Below are 15,906 nucleotides of genomic sequence, written 5' to 3'. Positions count from 1 at the left end.
AGTCCCTGTTGCTGCATCTCTTGCAGTTATTGTCATTGGTGAGTGTCATAGGAGGAACTGGAACCAAGACTGGAGTCACCTTAAAGCCAGTTTTAGTGGCCATTTGGAGTGTGCCTAATAGCTTCATCTAAGTCTTTTCTTCATCTATCTTAGTCGCAGGACATGAATATAGATTATTAAGAAAAGCAAGTCTCTTTCCTTGAAGTAAAAAGAGAAGCATCATAAAGTGTTCAATTTATTCCTTTTACTAAGCTGCCAGGACCCATACATTTATTTTGGATTGCCCAGTCAACACTAGCAGTTTGGTTCTTTCTCATCATCGCCACTATAATCCATGTCAGTTTCAGTAAATGTGGCCCTCTTCAACCAGTGAAGCCTTACTCTGTGCATCTGTATCTGTATGGTACTGATTTCATGAGAAACCAGAGCATTATCCTTTTTCGGACAGAGTGGATCTTTACTCTTCTGAAGCTTGATATTCTTAGATCCGAGGGTGGTGGTGTTCAGTTGATTTGGTTCAAGTATTAATTACGTTTGCAGGTTTGCTGGCCTGAAAGAAGGAAGAAAGCCATTTTTAGATCCTCTTTTAGCAACTTCGCTTCATCGGATTTGCAGAGCAATCCTAGAGTGGGCTGTTCGGCTCCTCAGGATGTGTCAAACACTGATTCTCCCAAATCTGCCAGAGAGTGCCCATTACACACGCTTTCCTGGGTGGAGATTCTTGACTCCATCCACCAGCTCGCCCATGCCCACTGCATGGACTTGGAACTAGCTGTTAAATTTACCTTATGAGAGTTAGATTTAAAGCAACTTTGGCTTGCGTGGAACTTCAGATTCCTTTTCTCTTCTTTGCATAGGGCCCAATGGCACGTATGAATGAGATTAGTGAATATTGCAGCCCAAGAACCTTGAGGGCTACAAGCTGAGCACCATTTGCAAGTAGCCTGCTTAGGTGGGTAGGATCCAAAATGCTCTCCTCTGTCCAGCAAAAGCTATGACCCTGCTGCTGCGGAATGATTAGTATGTGGCAGGATCTGTTGAGATGCTAGTAGGCCTGGATACTGCACCTCTGAGGCTTGAGGAAGCATAAAGAGCTCCAGCAGCTCAATCTAGTACCTTTAGGGTAACCAGCTACTGCCTGTGCTCCCGACGGGATGTGGTTTGGAGTTTTAATTGTGAACTGGCTAAATACTGACAGGGTAAGACGCACTGTTTCCTTTTTCAGCCTGCAGGCTAGTCCGTCAGGGAGGAGAGGTAAAAGCAGAAAGGCCGTGCTCTACCCACCTTTGCAGTGGATGAGTTGCCTGATCTGAAGAGAGGACTTGCCCACGCTACAATTAATCACCCGTCAACTAACTAATTAAGCAATAAGATATGACGAGGGTATATTATTATGGCCTAATAATGACACGCCTTGGTGGTTGGTAGGCAAACAGCCAAAAACAGAGCACTGCTAAGCACCAAGTTGTGGTGGTGGTGTCTGTAATACTTTGGAGTGTTTTACTGTAATAAAATATAAATGCCAAAGAAAAACCACAGTAGTTGACATTTAAAGAAATAATTTCTTAACTAGGCATAAAGTTACTTGTGGGGAAATAGACCCCAAATAATAAATCATTAACATTAAGAAACCCCCCAAAAACCTAACCTACAAAATGACTGACTTGGCCTGCAAACTATGAAGTTGCTCAATAGAAGGCTTTAACACCTTATGTCCTAAAGCTGTCCTTCTGCCCAGCACTCCCTTCACGGTGTGAACAGGGTTTGAAAGATAAAGGAAGCCTGCCTCTTTTACAGATAACACTTGAGCTCAAATGACTCTGACATTTAAAGAAAAAAAATAATTTCCTTTATCAGCTATTTTGAAATCAGAAATTTCAGACAGCATAGAGGTAGCTGTGGGAAACATTGCACTTAAAAACACTATGTTGTTCTTCCAAAGTAGTCTTAAATTACACTAGGATTTTTAGTCAAAGCAAACATATAGTTGTTTTTCCAATTAATTAAAAAAGTAACGTTGAATTAAATATTTCTTAGGATGAAATCACAAATTTAATGGACATTCTGTGGCCCCCTGTTTATTGTACAGCATCTAAGCATCTCACAATCTTTTATCCTCACAACACCCTCTACGAGGTAGGGAAGTGCTGTTATCCCCATTTTACAGACGGGGAACACAGAGGGACTAAGTGATTTGTCCAAGCTCTCTCACGCAGTCTGTGGTAGAGAAGGGACTTGAGCCTAGATCTCCCAGGTCCTAGGCTAGTGTTTTAACCACTGGACCATTGCTTCCTCTCAATGTGTTTTCCCATAAACCTCACCCAGGTGATCCTGCATACAGTTTCCCTAGCTGGAGGAGGTAGGATAAATACCTACAGTCCGATCTGGTGAATTGAGGAGCGTCCTCAACTCCTCCTGCTTTCAGTGGGAGTTCAGGGCATTCAATACTTCACAAGATTATGTAGAGAGCAGTGTTTGGTTGAAGCGTTCAAAGGGATACCATAATTAATACACATGAATTAAGTTCCAGGGAAGAGGGGTAGGGAAACGAGGAAACAAACTAACTTGGCTTCAGAAGGGGCTGATCTGAGAGTTAAAAGGAAAGAACTATTTCTACTGGAATAGGAATAATTGGAAAGCTACAAAATGAGAGTTTGTATAGAAGATTTGTGGGGGAGAGGTCAGAGCTGTGGAAAATCAGAGCAAATTATTGCTAGGCAAAGGAGTTTTACAGGAATTAATGCTATAAATGCACTACAGATAAAAACCACAACACACACATACTGCTAGAAGGTGGGATTGTTGCTAGATTGCAGGTGAACAAACATCCAGGGATTCAGTTATGATTGAACTAATAAATTGCTATTTTGGTACCAAATTAAGCTAAATCGAGATCAGCCACTCTTCAGATCAGTTTAAGAATCTGCCACTGATCACCCAGATCAGTTTAAGAATGTCCACATGAAAGGATTTGTACTGATCTAACTAAATCAAGTTGGAAACCAATTTAATTACATTGATGCAGCCTCTTTGGGTAGTAGGCTTAAAAACAAAAAGAAGCAAGATTTGTAGAAGCGGTGGATGATGATTTTGAACCTGATTTCTATGTGGCTAGGTGGTGAGCCACCCTGCCACAAAATCTCCCCTTCCCAAGTTATATTTTGTCTATACTGTCCCTTGAGTCTCCTGTGACACAGTTAAATTTGATTGGTGTCAGTATTCTCTGTAGCGTTAGGCCCAGTTAGCAGTGTAATGCTGCCACTGAATTGGCAGCATAAATAGACTGCTTTGGTGTGCTTCATTGTGAACTTGTATTTTGCAGTAAAGCCCTAGGCACTGCTGTTAATTGTCCGTGCCTCAAAGGTTCCTGGTGTATACATACCAAATGCATACATTGCATATAGACATGTTCGGAAACACTAGCAGCTTACTGTTGAGAGAGCAGAGTTCGAAGTAGTAGATTTCAGTAATACTGACAGGGTTAGTATGGGTGTCTTGCACTTACATGGCTGACAAATCTATCTTAACATAAAACACTTTGTTCAGGGTCTTATCATCCTGAATAAAATTTTAACATCCATTTCTCCCCTCTGAGGTATAGACATAACTAGGTTCAGGTTCATAGTCATCTGGTTGATTTACTCGATTTATTAAAATAAATGCTTCAGAGAGGTGTTAGATTGAGAGTCTTAGAGACTGAAATTTTCTCCACTCACAGAACAATCACCGCTAACACAACAGCAGTGCATGCTTCCCCTACCATGGTATGGAGTTTTAATTCTGGACAAGCTACTTCTAGGGATAAGAGGGAAGGTCCTCCTTCATACATCTTCAGCCCTGGGCTGGCAGAGGTTGCCAGCTGTGGAGTGATTTCTTGTTTGTGAGAAATGGGGTCAGCAATAATCACTGGACAAGAACTTCCCATTTCACATAGGCCATTCATGGCTCTCTGATAAGAGCACATTGTTGTTGTTAGTGACCTGGGCCAGGCTTGAATCAGAAATTGAGGGCTTGTTTTCACTGCAGTGTTAGCCCAGGGTATAAATCAAGCATTCAAGCAATCAATAAATCCAGCCCCTCACTCACTTCTCTAGCTTGAGGTAAATGATGTTTTAAACTCAAGCTAGCTGGCTTTGTGGGTGGAAGCCCAGTTGCTGCTGACACTCGAGCTAGTAATGTGTGAGGATGCAGTTACAGCCTACCTCTGAGTTAGCACAGCTCATCATCTGCTAATCTAACACTCTGTATAGCTCAAGTCTTTTGCCATGTGGCTGCTTTCACGCTAGGCTGGTTCAACAAGTACCTTAAGCTAACTGCTGCAGTGAAGACAAGCCCTTAGACGGGCGAGGCTGTGTAATTATTATCAGTCCTCTGAGTCATTCTGTTCTTCTCTGGGTATGTGCTGTTAATGATGGAAAGGTCAGTGTAATGTTCTGCCATTTCTTGAGTTGAGTCTTCATCTCTCATGTCTAATAAGTAGTGCATTAAATTAATTAAATTGTGAGGTTGCTGGTGTACAGAAGGAAGCAGATAGACTAACTGTAAATGCTCTAATCCAGATCTGAGTTTCCTTCCCAATTCCATATCATGTTATGGAGGGCACATGTAAAAATCCTCTCTTTATACACTGCCAGCCTGTGTGAATCATAAGGCATGATGCAGCAAGTACTGAAGCACATACCTACCTTTAAGTATGTGAGTAGTTCCGGGGATGTAATTGGGACCTATCCTGAAATTTCAGTGTGTACTTAGGTCCTGATTCAGCAAGGTATTTCTGTGAGCTGTGTTACAGCATCAACAAGAACAATCAATTCTGCAAGTACAGAGGCACTGGCTGCAAAATCTAGTTTCTACAGAGATTGTGAATGTGGGAATTACAAAGATGCCTCACTTTCTTCTGTTCATTAAGATTGGGCCTTGCTGATTTAGGGGTGTCACCTGGAAAAGCTCACGGGGTAAAATCGTGGCCATATTGAAGTCAGTGGCAAAACGCTCATTGATTTCAGTAGAGCCAAGATTTCAGCCTCAGACTTCAATGTCTGCATGTTCTGAAGCGGACTTAAATTTCATGTAGTAAGCTTCAGTCTGGGGTCTGTATCTGCTGAGGTTTCTCGAAGTGGGGGGTGGGATGCATTCCAATCAATTAGCTGTGAACTCAATTAAGGAAAAGCACTGCAAAAATGAGGCTTCTAAGACTTATCAGGAGCTGAGCTGAAATAATGTTAGGAAACTGCCACTGGGGGAAATCCGTCTGAGAATAATAAGTGCCAAATATACATGAAATTGCATATGTTGTGTGAAACTTTTGTTCGGGGAACTAGTGCAGCCTTTTGAACCTGCTGCTTTCTCCTTTGCCCTGAAGAGATCCCCTAGATTTAAACTTGCCAAGTACAATGTTCTTCTTTTCAAATAAACTTTTTTTTTTGATTTAGCAGATCAATAAAAGATGGTAAAATAGTCGGTCTCTTCTATTAGGTAAAAAGATTTTTGTTTTCTTTCCCTTAGACTTGGGCATTTAAAATCTTGTCTCATTTATTGGCACTGATACTCATCTCCCATCACGAGCAATTTTAGGGTGTGCCTGAGTCACCGATTTCAATGAGAGTTATGATTTAAGATTGTGGGCTCAGGCTCTTATTTTTATACTACCATGGATTATAGTTGATAAAAACATTGTAATCTGACATTCAGATTTGCTGCCAAATAGATCAGTAAGCAAAATAAGCCAATCTGAGTGCAGAATTCTTGTAATGGTGGGGTATTACCAGATACAGTAGTGCATGATACAAAATCTGAAGAGTAAATTATGTTTACAAAAATGTGACAATGGCTAGTGCACTGTACACTGAGATCACTGCCTAACATGTTGACCAATGTTGTTTCCTTGCATTCACCAATCTGTCTGTCTGTATCCATCTGTTTTTTTCTCTTGTCTTATATTTAGATTGTAAACTCTTTGGGGCAGAGATTGTCTTTTTGTTCTGTTTGGATAGCACCTAGCACAATGGGCCTTGGTCCATGTGCGGGCTTTTAGGCGCTATGGTAATTGCAGATCTATTAATAATTATTTATATCTAATTTGATAAAAGCAGAGATGACACCTGTAGGGGCAGATATACCTTACTATAAACAATTACATTTGCATAAAATAACTTCCATTTGAAATGCATATTCTCAGCCTTGGGCATCTGTCTTATCTAGGCTTGTACTATGCCCCTTACTGCAGTAATTGAGTGTCTAACAAATTTATTAAACTGAACATAGTTTTCTTTTTCTTTCTAACCCCCAGTCAATTGGAATTTTTTTGGGGGGGGGTTTAGTGTACAGTTGGGGGGAAAGGCTAGGTCAAAGGAGACTCTACACTTATTCTGAATAGAGCTGTTGTGATAACTGGACTTACAAATTTGCCCTAATTATGAGCTCAGCGTTGAAGAGTGAGTGAAAGTTCATCAAATGTCATAATAACCTATACCAATAAATGTTGATGGGGAAACGGTGAAAAAGGAAGACAAACGGAATTATTTCAACCAAAATGGCCTACTGGTACAATTCAAGGACAGTGTTAAGATAAGGTCTGGTAAACAAGCAAAGTCTGGAACCAGAAAACAATCAAAATTGATACGTTGGACACTGGGCCTAACTCATGATCAAAATAATGGGGACGGGCTTTTCTGCCCATCACTCCCTTTTTCGGCACTCAGAAAGAGACTTTTGGGGGGGATAATGGCAATGCTGGCTGATTGAAAGACTGGAAGAAGGGAAAGGAGCGAGCCTCACCAATCATGGCTGCCACCCCCACCGTGTACTGGGACCTGGACCTTCTTCGTCCTGAGAGAGTTGCTGATGAAACTGGGCCAGAGAGAGAGCCAGATGACATGGTCATCAACACTGGCTCTGGCTAACTCCTGAATACCAACTGGGATGTGAGCCTTGGTTGTCCCCCTGCCCTAACGTGTCGTTTTCTGTCCACACCTTATTTCTTCTGCGTTTGCCTTTTCTCTAGTAAGACTCTGGCTTAGCCAGCCAAGACTGTATATTTTGCTCCACTGCTGCGAGCCTGTGACCAGAAAGAGGCTACTAAAAGCAATGCTCTAAACAGCCTATTGCTGGTATAAGTTTGCCATATCCAGACTGGCTGATAAGACCATGTGTTGTGCCTGTTTTTGTTCCAACAGAGAGATTGCAAGTGAAAGCCAACAAAGCTGCACTTTGTCTTTTGCTGTTCTTTCTTCTCCCTTCTTGTAAGTGTCTGTCTTGTCTTGTCTTATCTAAACAGTATCAAACTTCAACAGCATTTATAACAACTCCAACCCATCTCAACTCCTCCCCTCCCCTCCCCTCCATTCCTCCAAAAAAGGACAGTTATCTTTGAAACCATCTAAAAGACTGTCAAACAAGATGTTTTTCCTTATAAAAACTCTCTCCAGGTAAAGTGAAAAAAGGAATAAGGGATATTGTTCAAATGAAAGCCTTACTCTACATTTCAAATGCTTTAGCTATTAATGGTTTTCCTTTCTTTTCTGTATCTTATAATAAAAGGTTAAAAAGATGTTTAATTGTTTGCTATAGTATTAAGCCGGGCTAAGGTCTCAGTATATCAAACTCTGAATCTTATTTAACACTGTTTAACGTTGGGCAGTTTCAGGGTTGTGTTAACACCTTTGACTCTTTGGGCCACATATATTCCATCTAAATTAATACAAGAGAGCTAGTTGAAATTTTTATGAAAAAAATGATTTTTTGACGTGTGTGTGAGAGTAAAAAATGTTCATTTTGCTCAGTATTTTCCAGATCTTCATTTTAAAAAGACCAATTTTGAGTGTACTTTTTTCTGTTCTTGGTTTTGAAAATAAAAAAAAAATTAGTTTGTTTTTCAATGAAAAAAAACACAGAACGTTCACAGGAGATTTCAGGGGTGGATGAACACTTTCAGAATTCTCCCCCAAAAAAACGTGGCTTTTTTTGGCCAACTCCAATTCAGTAGTCCAGATTCCAGGGTCACTCTGAACTCTTCTGGAAGCTGCAGGCCACTTACTGAGAAAGTTCTGTTTCCTGCATTCTTGAGTGCCATTCTTTTGGTTGTGACCGCTCTATTGTTTCCTTGGGACGCAATATCCATGAGGTGATCTCTCAGGTAATTTGGGCCAATCTCACAGGAACATTGAAGATGAAGACTAGAACCTTGAATTGCCAAAGGGACTCAGTGCAGAGACCAGGGCAGTGGAAGCTATTTGTCCAATCTAGCACGTGACTACATTGGTGTGATTGTTTAGCACATCATGGGGTTTATTTATTCTCTCAACACTCCTGTGAGGTGAAGTGCTGTTTTACAAGTGGGAGAGCAGAGGCAGAGAACAGACCAAGTGGCTTGCCCAACGTCACATGGAAAGTCTTTGGCAGAGTAGGGACTTGAACATAGTTCTCTCAAGTCTCGGGGTATAGTGTTCTCTTTGGTGCTTGAGTACTGTAGACAGTCTACCTGAATTCAGAGACAGTGGGAGCTTTTTTAGTTTTAAAGGAACAGTAGATAAATTGCTAGAAAAATGTTACACCTATGGCAGTGGTTCTCAGACTTGTTTTGATTGCACCCCCTTCTTTGTGTCTATAGTAGTTTATTTCCCCCCCCCCCCCCCCCCCCCCCCCCCCCCGAAGATGCCTGGCCAGCAGCTGCTGTTTTCCAGCTGCCGGCTCTGAATATGCACAGTAAGGTTTTTTCCCCCTTACCCTTAAAGCTTCTCATGTGCCCCCACCCCAGTTTGAAAACCTCTGGCTTAAAGGATTGCAATTTATTAAACAAAAAGTAGGCTTTATTGCTTTACTTTGATCCTTCGTATAATCTCAAACACCAAATTCTGAATGTCAAAATTTAATGATCAATAAAATACTCATTATTACTGTTTCTTTTTTCTTTCAGGGAAGTTACCCAGTTTGGGAAGATTTTATAAACAAAGCTGGGAAACTGCAGTCTCAGCTTAGGTAAGTTTCCTATCACACAGCCCATTCCCTTGGCATGTGTGTACATTCCAGGCATACTGTGTAGTTTAAATGGTGCTTTGTCTTTTGTAGTTTAACATGTTTTTAGTAGCTTTTCTTTTAAATATTTCATATTCAAAACTTATCTATGTAATTTCTATGGGCCACGTTTTACAGTTTTAATATGTTTTAGAAAATAGCTCATTTGCCCCAAATAGCTCATTTGCCCCTAATTTGTAAATTCATTTGACATTTTCCTTGTTTCATAATGTGGTCCCTTCTGGAATACTACTTTGACTGTTTGTTTAGTTTGATTTAATGAACCCATAACTTTGGGGTTGAAAGTTCTTACGTTGTCCTTATAAATGTAAGATAAGGAAGGATTATTGAGTTAGAGGAGTACTTCTAAATATTGGGTAAAGCCTGTGGTAACCTAAAAACTAGGACAGAAGATCTTGCTGCCAAGGGAATCCCAGTGCTTGGTCATGCAGCAGCAGTTAATAACATGTATACTGAGGCCCAATAAATTACAACTGGCATTCTGGATAACTTTTCATAGCCTTCCATTAATAAAACATTTATTCAGGAAGCTTCTCTATCACGACTTGGTTTCAGTATCGGAATCGACAGACTCGTAAAATGCCTTTCTTGTTACATAGAGAGTGGTGAGAAATTAAATTGCATGTTACTATGAACTGAACCTTGTTTCCCAAACTAATGGGATGTATGTTTCTCATCTGTTATGTCAAAAACCCCCACAGAAACTTGGTATATGGTTGGTTTCCTGCATGTGTGTTCCCTTTTCCATGCAGTACCATGCTAGTGGGTAACTCATGTGAGTTTCTCCTGTCTGACTGACTAAAGAAGTAAAAGCAGGGAAAGAGGAACCATGCTTCCCTTGACCCATATCAAGTTGTGCAGTTATCTATTTTTAAAGATTGTTTTCAGTTTTCTTTTTTCTTCATCTCCCTTCCTTCCTTCCCCTCCACTCAAACTTCCAGCAGCTCTGGAGTATGGGATTTGAAGCATGCCCCTGAGGCTAGGAAGGCATTGTTTTGGCCAAAGTGAGCTTGTTTGTCCCCACCCTATCCAACCCCCACCACCTCTCCTTTTTTGATATGTGATGCCAGTAAAGCAATTGCCATGTACTGGGAGTATTTAAGTGCGAAAAACATTCTGCAGGACTGTGCCAAAGCATCACCCCAAGTTGCAAATCATTGTTAAATCCACTTTGGATTTTGAGAGGCACAATGGGCAAGAGTCTGCCTGGCTTCTTAGATGTTCAAAACATCTGACGAGTTTCCAGGTTTTCCCTGAAGTCTCGTCCTGGATGGGATGGACTGAAAAGTGCAGCCATATTGGTATTCTTGGAAGGCGCTAGGCCCACTTCCTCATCTCCAAGAACTCCTCCATACACCCAATCACCCCCAGTCTTACCTGGCTTCCTGTTTCTGCCACCTTTCCCAGCTTGGGAAGCTGTAAGGGTAGGTGGCATACAGGTGTGGGGAGGAATAGAGGGCAGCTGGGGCTACTGCTGGGAGAGGAGAAAAATGAGTGGACTCCTTGAAGGGTGTTAAGGGTTTGAATGGTTATGGTGTAGTTTGTCCTTATGCTAAAGGGCATTAAAAAATTAGGGCAAATTGGAAGTTTTTAGTAATTTATTTTGGAAGTACAGTTTATCTGCCAAGTTGGGATTGCTTCAGAAAATTCTCCAGTTCCTCTTACGTCCTGGACATCAACGGTTCAGGGTGATTGGGCAACTTCTCTTCTTCTCAACAGGGAGGCTAGAATAAAAGAGAATCTCCAGATTCTGGCACACTCTAGCTAGCCAGGCCTTGCTCCCCTATTTGTCTCCCCAGTACATCTCTGCCCTCTGCCATTTTCTGGCTTTTCAGGGCAGGTTTTCAGAGCTCTTCCCTATTTTTCTAATTTTCCTTATGGGCAACAGAGACAAAAGACATTCCTCTCCTGCCCCAAAAAGGAGACTCTGAGTACTCTTGCTGCAGTGGTACAACATGGACCTGTATCACAGGTTCTTTCTGGGAAGCTGCCCTTCAGAAAGAGCAGTGGCTTCCAGCAGCACCTCAAAGCTCCAGGCTACCTCTCCACTGCTCCTGGGCATGACAGCTTTCAGATCCGGGCCTTGTTGCAGTAGTTGTCCTCTACCTTTCCAGTCCTCAATTTCCGGCACCCTCTCTCTACAGCAGCTTTGTTTGGAAGGGGGGAAGTGGTTGCCCTCAGATGTTGTAGCTTGATTGCTCAGTCGGTTATTTTGTAGGGCTTATTCAAAGTCTTTTTTTCTTTACCACTGTTGTTCACAAAGAAAATTTCCCTCCCAGGTGCTTTAGTAGCTCTGTACAGACAGCTTGAGGATTCACTTACTTCCAGGAAATGTTAATCTTTTTGCCTCTGCTGCTTCCTTTGACAAAGGGGAATATATGTAATCTAAGCTGGAGTCAGGGCCTCCAGTATTTTCTTATCAGAGAAGTGGAGCCTTCTTTATTAAGAATCTGGATAAGACAATGTCACTGATGATTTTGGAAGAGTCTAGCAAAAGGAAAACAATGCTGGGAAAAGTATCAACAATTAGTTAGAGAAGCCCATCTCTTCCCTCTGTTCCAGGGTCTGACCTGCAAATGGCAGTAGGCTCAGATTTCTCCTCCTGTCCTTTTGAGGCCATCATCTCTTTTAAACACATATCTTGAATCAGAAGATTGAGAAGGCTCTTAGGAGGAATTCTGCACCGGCTGTAGCCCAACTGTAAACTACCATTTATATCCCCTGTAGTTTGAGGGTATGTGTGGCGTGAGGGTTGGATAAAATCAGACATGGTAGTGCAGTTCCAGCTCTCCCAGAAAAACTATTCTTTCTCTACAATTATGGTCCTTACTGGCTGCGGAAAGGCTTCCCTGCATCTCTCTGTTGTGTTTGGTTCTGTGGGTGTGGCAAGGATGGACTTTGGCCTTTTGCCCATAATGAGGAGACTTCTGAGACAAAGTGAAATTGATGGATCTCTTTAAGGAGGTCTTGATTGTTTGGGACTCATTTGGAGTGTTCTCTCCAACTGTTGCAGGGAGGAGGGAATTCACCGTATTTGTCTGTGTTTCTCCATACCTTATTGTCTAACGGGACAGCAGCACAAAGTGCTGCTGTGCTACTGTTCCCATTTTATCCCTAAAGTCCTGTCCTAATTTCATTTAAATCAGGATACCCAGACTGTAAGCCAGAAAAAGAAAAGCTCTGGCACAAAGCTGCGATGTGTAAGGCCCTCAAGACCTACTTATTTAGAAAATTGGAATCCACATTAGTTCTCTCTGAGGATAAGAATCAAGGGACGCCAGCAACTAGATTTGCTCTCTCAATAGATAACACAGTTTAGCTGAGAATGCAGTTGGCCGGCCTTCCTTGCCCTTTGAACCTGAAAGCCCCATCCAGTTCACTTCCTAGGCAGAGCCAGTGAGCAGCTGTAGCTGAGGAAGAGCAAATCTCCCACTTGGTGGTGCCTGCAGAAGTATTCTCAACACCGCTGCTTTCATCTTCAGATGCTGCTATGGATAGGGTGCCCTTTGGGCATTCCACACAGCTTGGTAGGCCTGCCTTCCATCAAGGATGGTGGAGGAGAGGGAAGGTATTCTGTATCTTCTGCATTAGTTTTGATGGGATTTTTGTCAGTTGGCTCTTCTGCATTTGCTATCCTTTCTCTTTTGTCCCTGGGGGGTACGTTTGTCTCCTCTGTGGTGTGACTGCCTCCATTACAGAACAGATTTCTCACTCGTAACTCCTGCCTTTGCCCTGGTTCTATTTGTACCCCAATTAGTCAGCAGGTGCAATTTTGTTGTTCTATATGTTTATGTATAGGGCTGCTAATACATTTGGGTTTAGCTCTAGAGGCTGTTGTGTGGGTGGGTCTAACTGGTTTGGCAACTAAGATTCCAACTGGTTGCTGACCTGCCTGTCAAGAGGAGAATGATATAACCATTTGTCCTGACCTGGTGGAGCTATAGAACAGAGAGAAATCTCTGGGTGATGAATAGTCTCCTTTTCCCACTGGTCCCAAAACTGCCAAACAGGGTCAAGAGATCTCTTGGAAAGTACCCTCCTATTCTCTCTCAGTTGTGGGGGAAGCAGATATAGTTCAAATGAGAACTCAGATGATGTGCTCAGGATAGGATTTGACTAGGACTGCAGAGAGCTTGTTTGTTGTAGGATAAATCCCCAGATAAGCGTCTCCCGAAAATAATAGTGGCTTTGATTTGTAGTTTAATTAGTGTAGTATAATTTGTTTAGATTCTTTTTCATGTTTGACTGCTTTAATATTGATTCATCAGATGAAATCCTCTAGAAGGGGCTGGCTGCATACTTTTGAAATAACACCTGTCCTGTGCAATTCACAGCACAGCATTAGCATGGCTGTAGTGCCGTCCATAGTATCAGCATAAAGCAAGAAAGAGATTAAGAAACAAAGGCAGGAGAGGGCTAAATTCAAACATAAAATGGAGGGGGATTTGTTATATTATTGCCCCTGCAAGTTCCCACTCCTTTCTTTATAAGCCTAAACATTTTGGGCAATAATTAAATAGGCATCAATGAGACATAGCTGATGTTTTGTTATCTGTATTCATTTCAGGACTACGGTAGTAGCAGCTGCTGCGTTTTTGGATGCCTTTCAGAAAGTGGCTGACATGGCTACCAACACACGTGGTAAGCAAATGTGTCAATATTTAGTTTAACAGAATGCTGTGTGCAGTTTTTACCATTTGTGGTAATAAAAAATAAGAGCCGGACTTGTTACCAATGACAGGCAGATCTGGAGACAGCTGTTTGATAGACTCCTACTTTGAATATGCAGAATATGAGATGGGTTGAAAATATTAAAAAAAAAAAAAATGATGGAGATCCATAATCTAGATTTGTTTGACATAAACCATTTGGAATATTACTTAATTGTCCTCTGCATTACATACTGGCGAAGAGTATTTTACTTATAGATTTATTGAAATCTGTATCTGTTTTCACACTGACACTTTATCCCAGAAATAAGTTTAAAAGAGATGTAAGCCTCGATCCTCAGCTGGCGTCAGTTGGTGTAGGTTCACGGAAGACAGCAGAGCTGTGCTGACTTGCACCAGCTGAGATGTGGATTGTAGTGTGTGTGTGTGTGTGTGTGTGTGTGTGTGTGTGTGTGTGTGTGTGTGTGTGTGTGTGTGTGTGTGTGTGTGTGTGTGTGTGTGTGTGTGTGTGTGTGTGTTTGTTTTTGTTTTAAGCCTTGGTCCCTGGATGTTTGAGGCAGTTGCCTGTACCTTCCTTTTAGAGGAATCTTCTTCTTTCCCCCTCCTCCCTCCAGACCCTATAATTTTTCCTTAACCTGCTATTTAGTGGCCAAAACTAGTTCTCCTGGCCTCTGGCAGGAAATGAGGGATGCCCAGGCTCATATGGGGTGACTGTGCAAGTTTGTCTGGGAATATACCGTAGAAACAGTGCACGACAATCCTGCCTGACCCCTGGGTGAGTGGGGAGCAAAAGGCTGCTTTTCTGTGATGTACCAGATGAATGCTGATCCAGGCATCGATTGTTCCGATGTCCCTGCAGAGGCTTGGGGTGTCCCGTGGCTGCACTGTCCAGCATTGCTCTATTGTTGAAGAGCTATTCCAAAGTGAATGTACAACTGTTCATTAAACTGTTTTCAGTAACTTCTAGCTTTGGTGGTGGTGTTTTTTTGTTTTTGTTTTTTTGTTTGTTTTTTGGTCCTAATAAATCCTTGCTAGTTTCTAGCTCTGAGTAATACTTCATTCTAATATTGAAAAGTGTGAGTTTTAATTAGCAGTATGCTAAGCCACATTTTTCCTTCTGAAAGCAGTAGTAGCAGTAGCAGCAGCTGGAACAGGTGTTAAATAAGGACAATGTGTAACAATGTTGAGGATCCAGATATTTGTTTTTTAAAGCTAATATTTGCATTCTGCTAAGCTTATATGAAGGAATTTCTTATCTACTGCATGGTGATATTAATACATACATTAAAAAATGCTAGCTCATACAGATTGACTATTAGGCTGGGATTCACAGACCTGGCTTCCTATGTACATGGCAAGAAAGGGACCAAACTAGAGAAATGGGACTGTCATAGGGACCGAAGGAGAAAAATCTTGGTTTGGAATCTGAAACATCACCCTTTTTTTCCCTCCAAAGTTCAGGCTTGGCTGAGCTTGGCTTCTTCAGTGCTGGGTCACTGAAAGTGCTTTAAGATTACTATTATTTTTTTTTACAAGCATTTTGAATTGTTCAATGACCAAAAAGCTAACTAATGTGGATCTATGCAAATTGTTGTGGGATATTTTACATCTTCTATTCCATGTATTTGGCATGTGTCCAGCATGCATTGCATCTCTTCTCTTACTTCACAGAGTACATCCCTTAGAAAAGAAGCTCTATAAATTCAGTCCTGTTAAATTAGTATAACCCCCTCTCTACCTCCCTTCCAACTGAAATGGTAGAAGGGAATTCTGACTTATTTCTAGAAACTTATATTCTGACCAAGGAATTGAAATTCCAGGCTAATGGCTCTTCCATTCCCCCTTGCTCCCCCGAGTATGTATTAAGAATTAGCATCTTGCATTGTATTGAAGAAGAAACCTTGGGGATTAGTGAAGTTCTTCAACTAATGACTCCTTGTAGCTTTTGCTGTAGACTGGTTGAAATCCCGGTCCCATTGAAGTCAAGAGCAAAACTCCTATAACTTCATTGGGGTCAGGATTTTATCCAACATCTTCTTCATAAAAGTAGTAGCTTAAGTGCAATCTGTCTTAAAAATACTGATTTCCCTTCTCCCCCTTTTGTGATGTGGGGATTCTTTTCCTGCATGTGGTTTTTGCCCCTTGAGGCGTTGTTAATTAGATATGTTGGACTTAAGACAATATTGTACGAAACATTGCCAGA

At 41.6% G+C, this 15,906-nt stretch overlaps 1 protein-coding gene across 6 annotated transcripts in view; it reads left to right on the top strand.

The window, feature by feature from the left end:
• The window catches only part of MTSS1 (MTSS I-BAR domain containing 1), a 164,924-nt gene that overhangs the window by 17,213 nt on the left and 131,805 nt on the right, over nucleotides 1–15,906 (top strand). For all 6 annotated transcript variants that reach the window (XM_067531314.1, XM_067531330.1, XM_067531306.1 and 3 more), the window contains exons 2-3: nucleotides 8,915–8,976; nucleotides 13,601–13,674. In XM_067531314.1, coding sequence (XP_067387415.1) covers nucleotides 8,915–8,976; nucleotides 13,601–13,674 — 136 coding nt within the window. The remainder of the gene's footprint in view (nucleotides 1–8,914; nucleotides 8,977–13,600; nucleotides 13,675–15,906) is intronic.

The sequence above is a fragment of the Emydura macquarii genome, unplaced genomic scaffold, assembly GCF_026122565.2.
Source record: "Emydura macquarii macquarii isolate MOO-44397 ecotype Brisbane River unplaced genomic scaffold, CSIRO-AGI_Emac_v2 contig_369, whole genome shotgun sequence".
Classification (NCBI taxonomy): domain Eukaryota; kingdom Metazoa; phylum Chordata; order Testudines; family Chelidae; genus Emydura; species Emydura macquarii.
The sequence above is the reverse complement of the archived record's forward strand: the minus strand, read 5'-3'. Positions and strand labels throughout refer to the sequence as shown.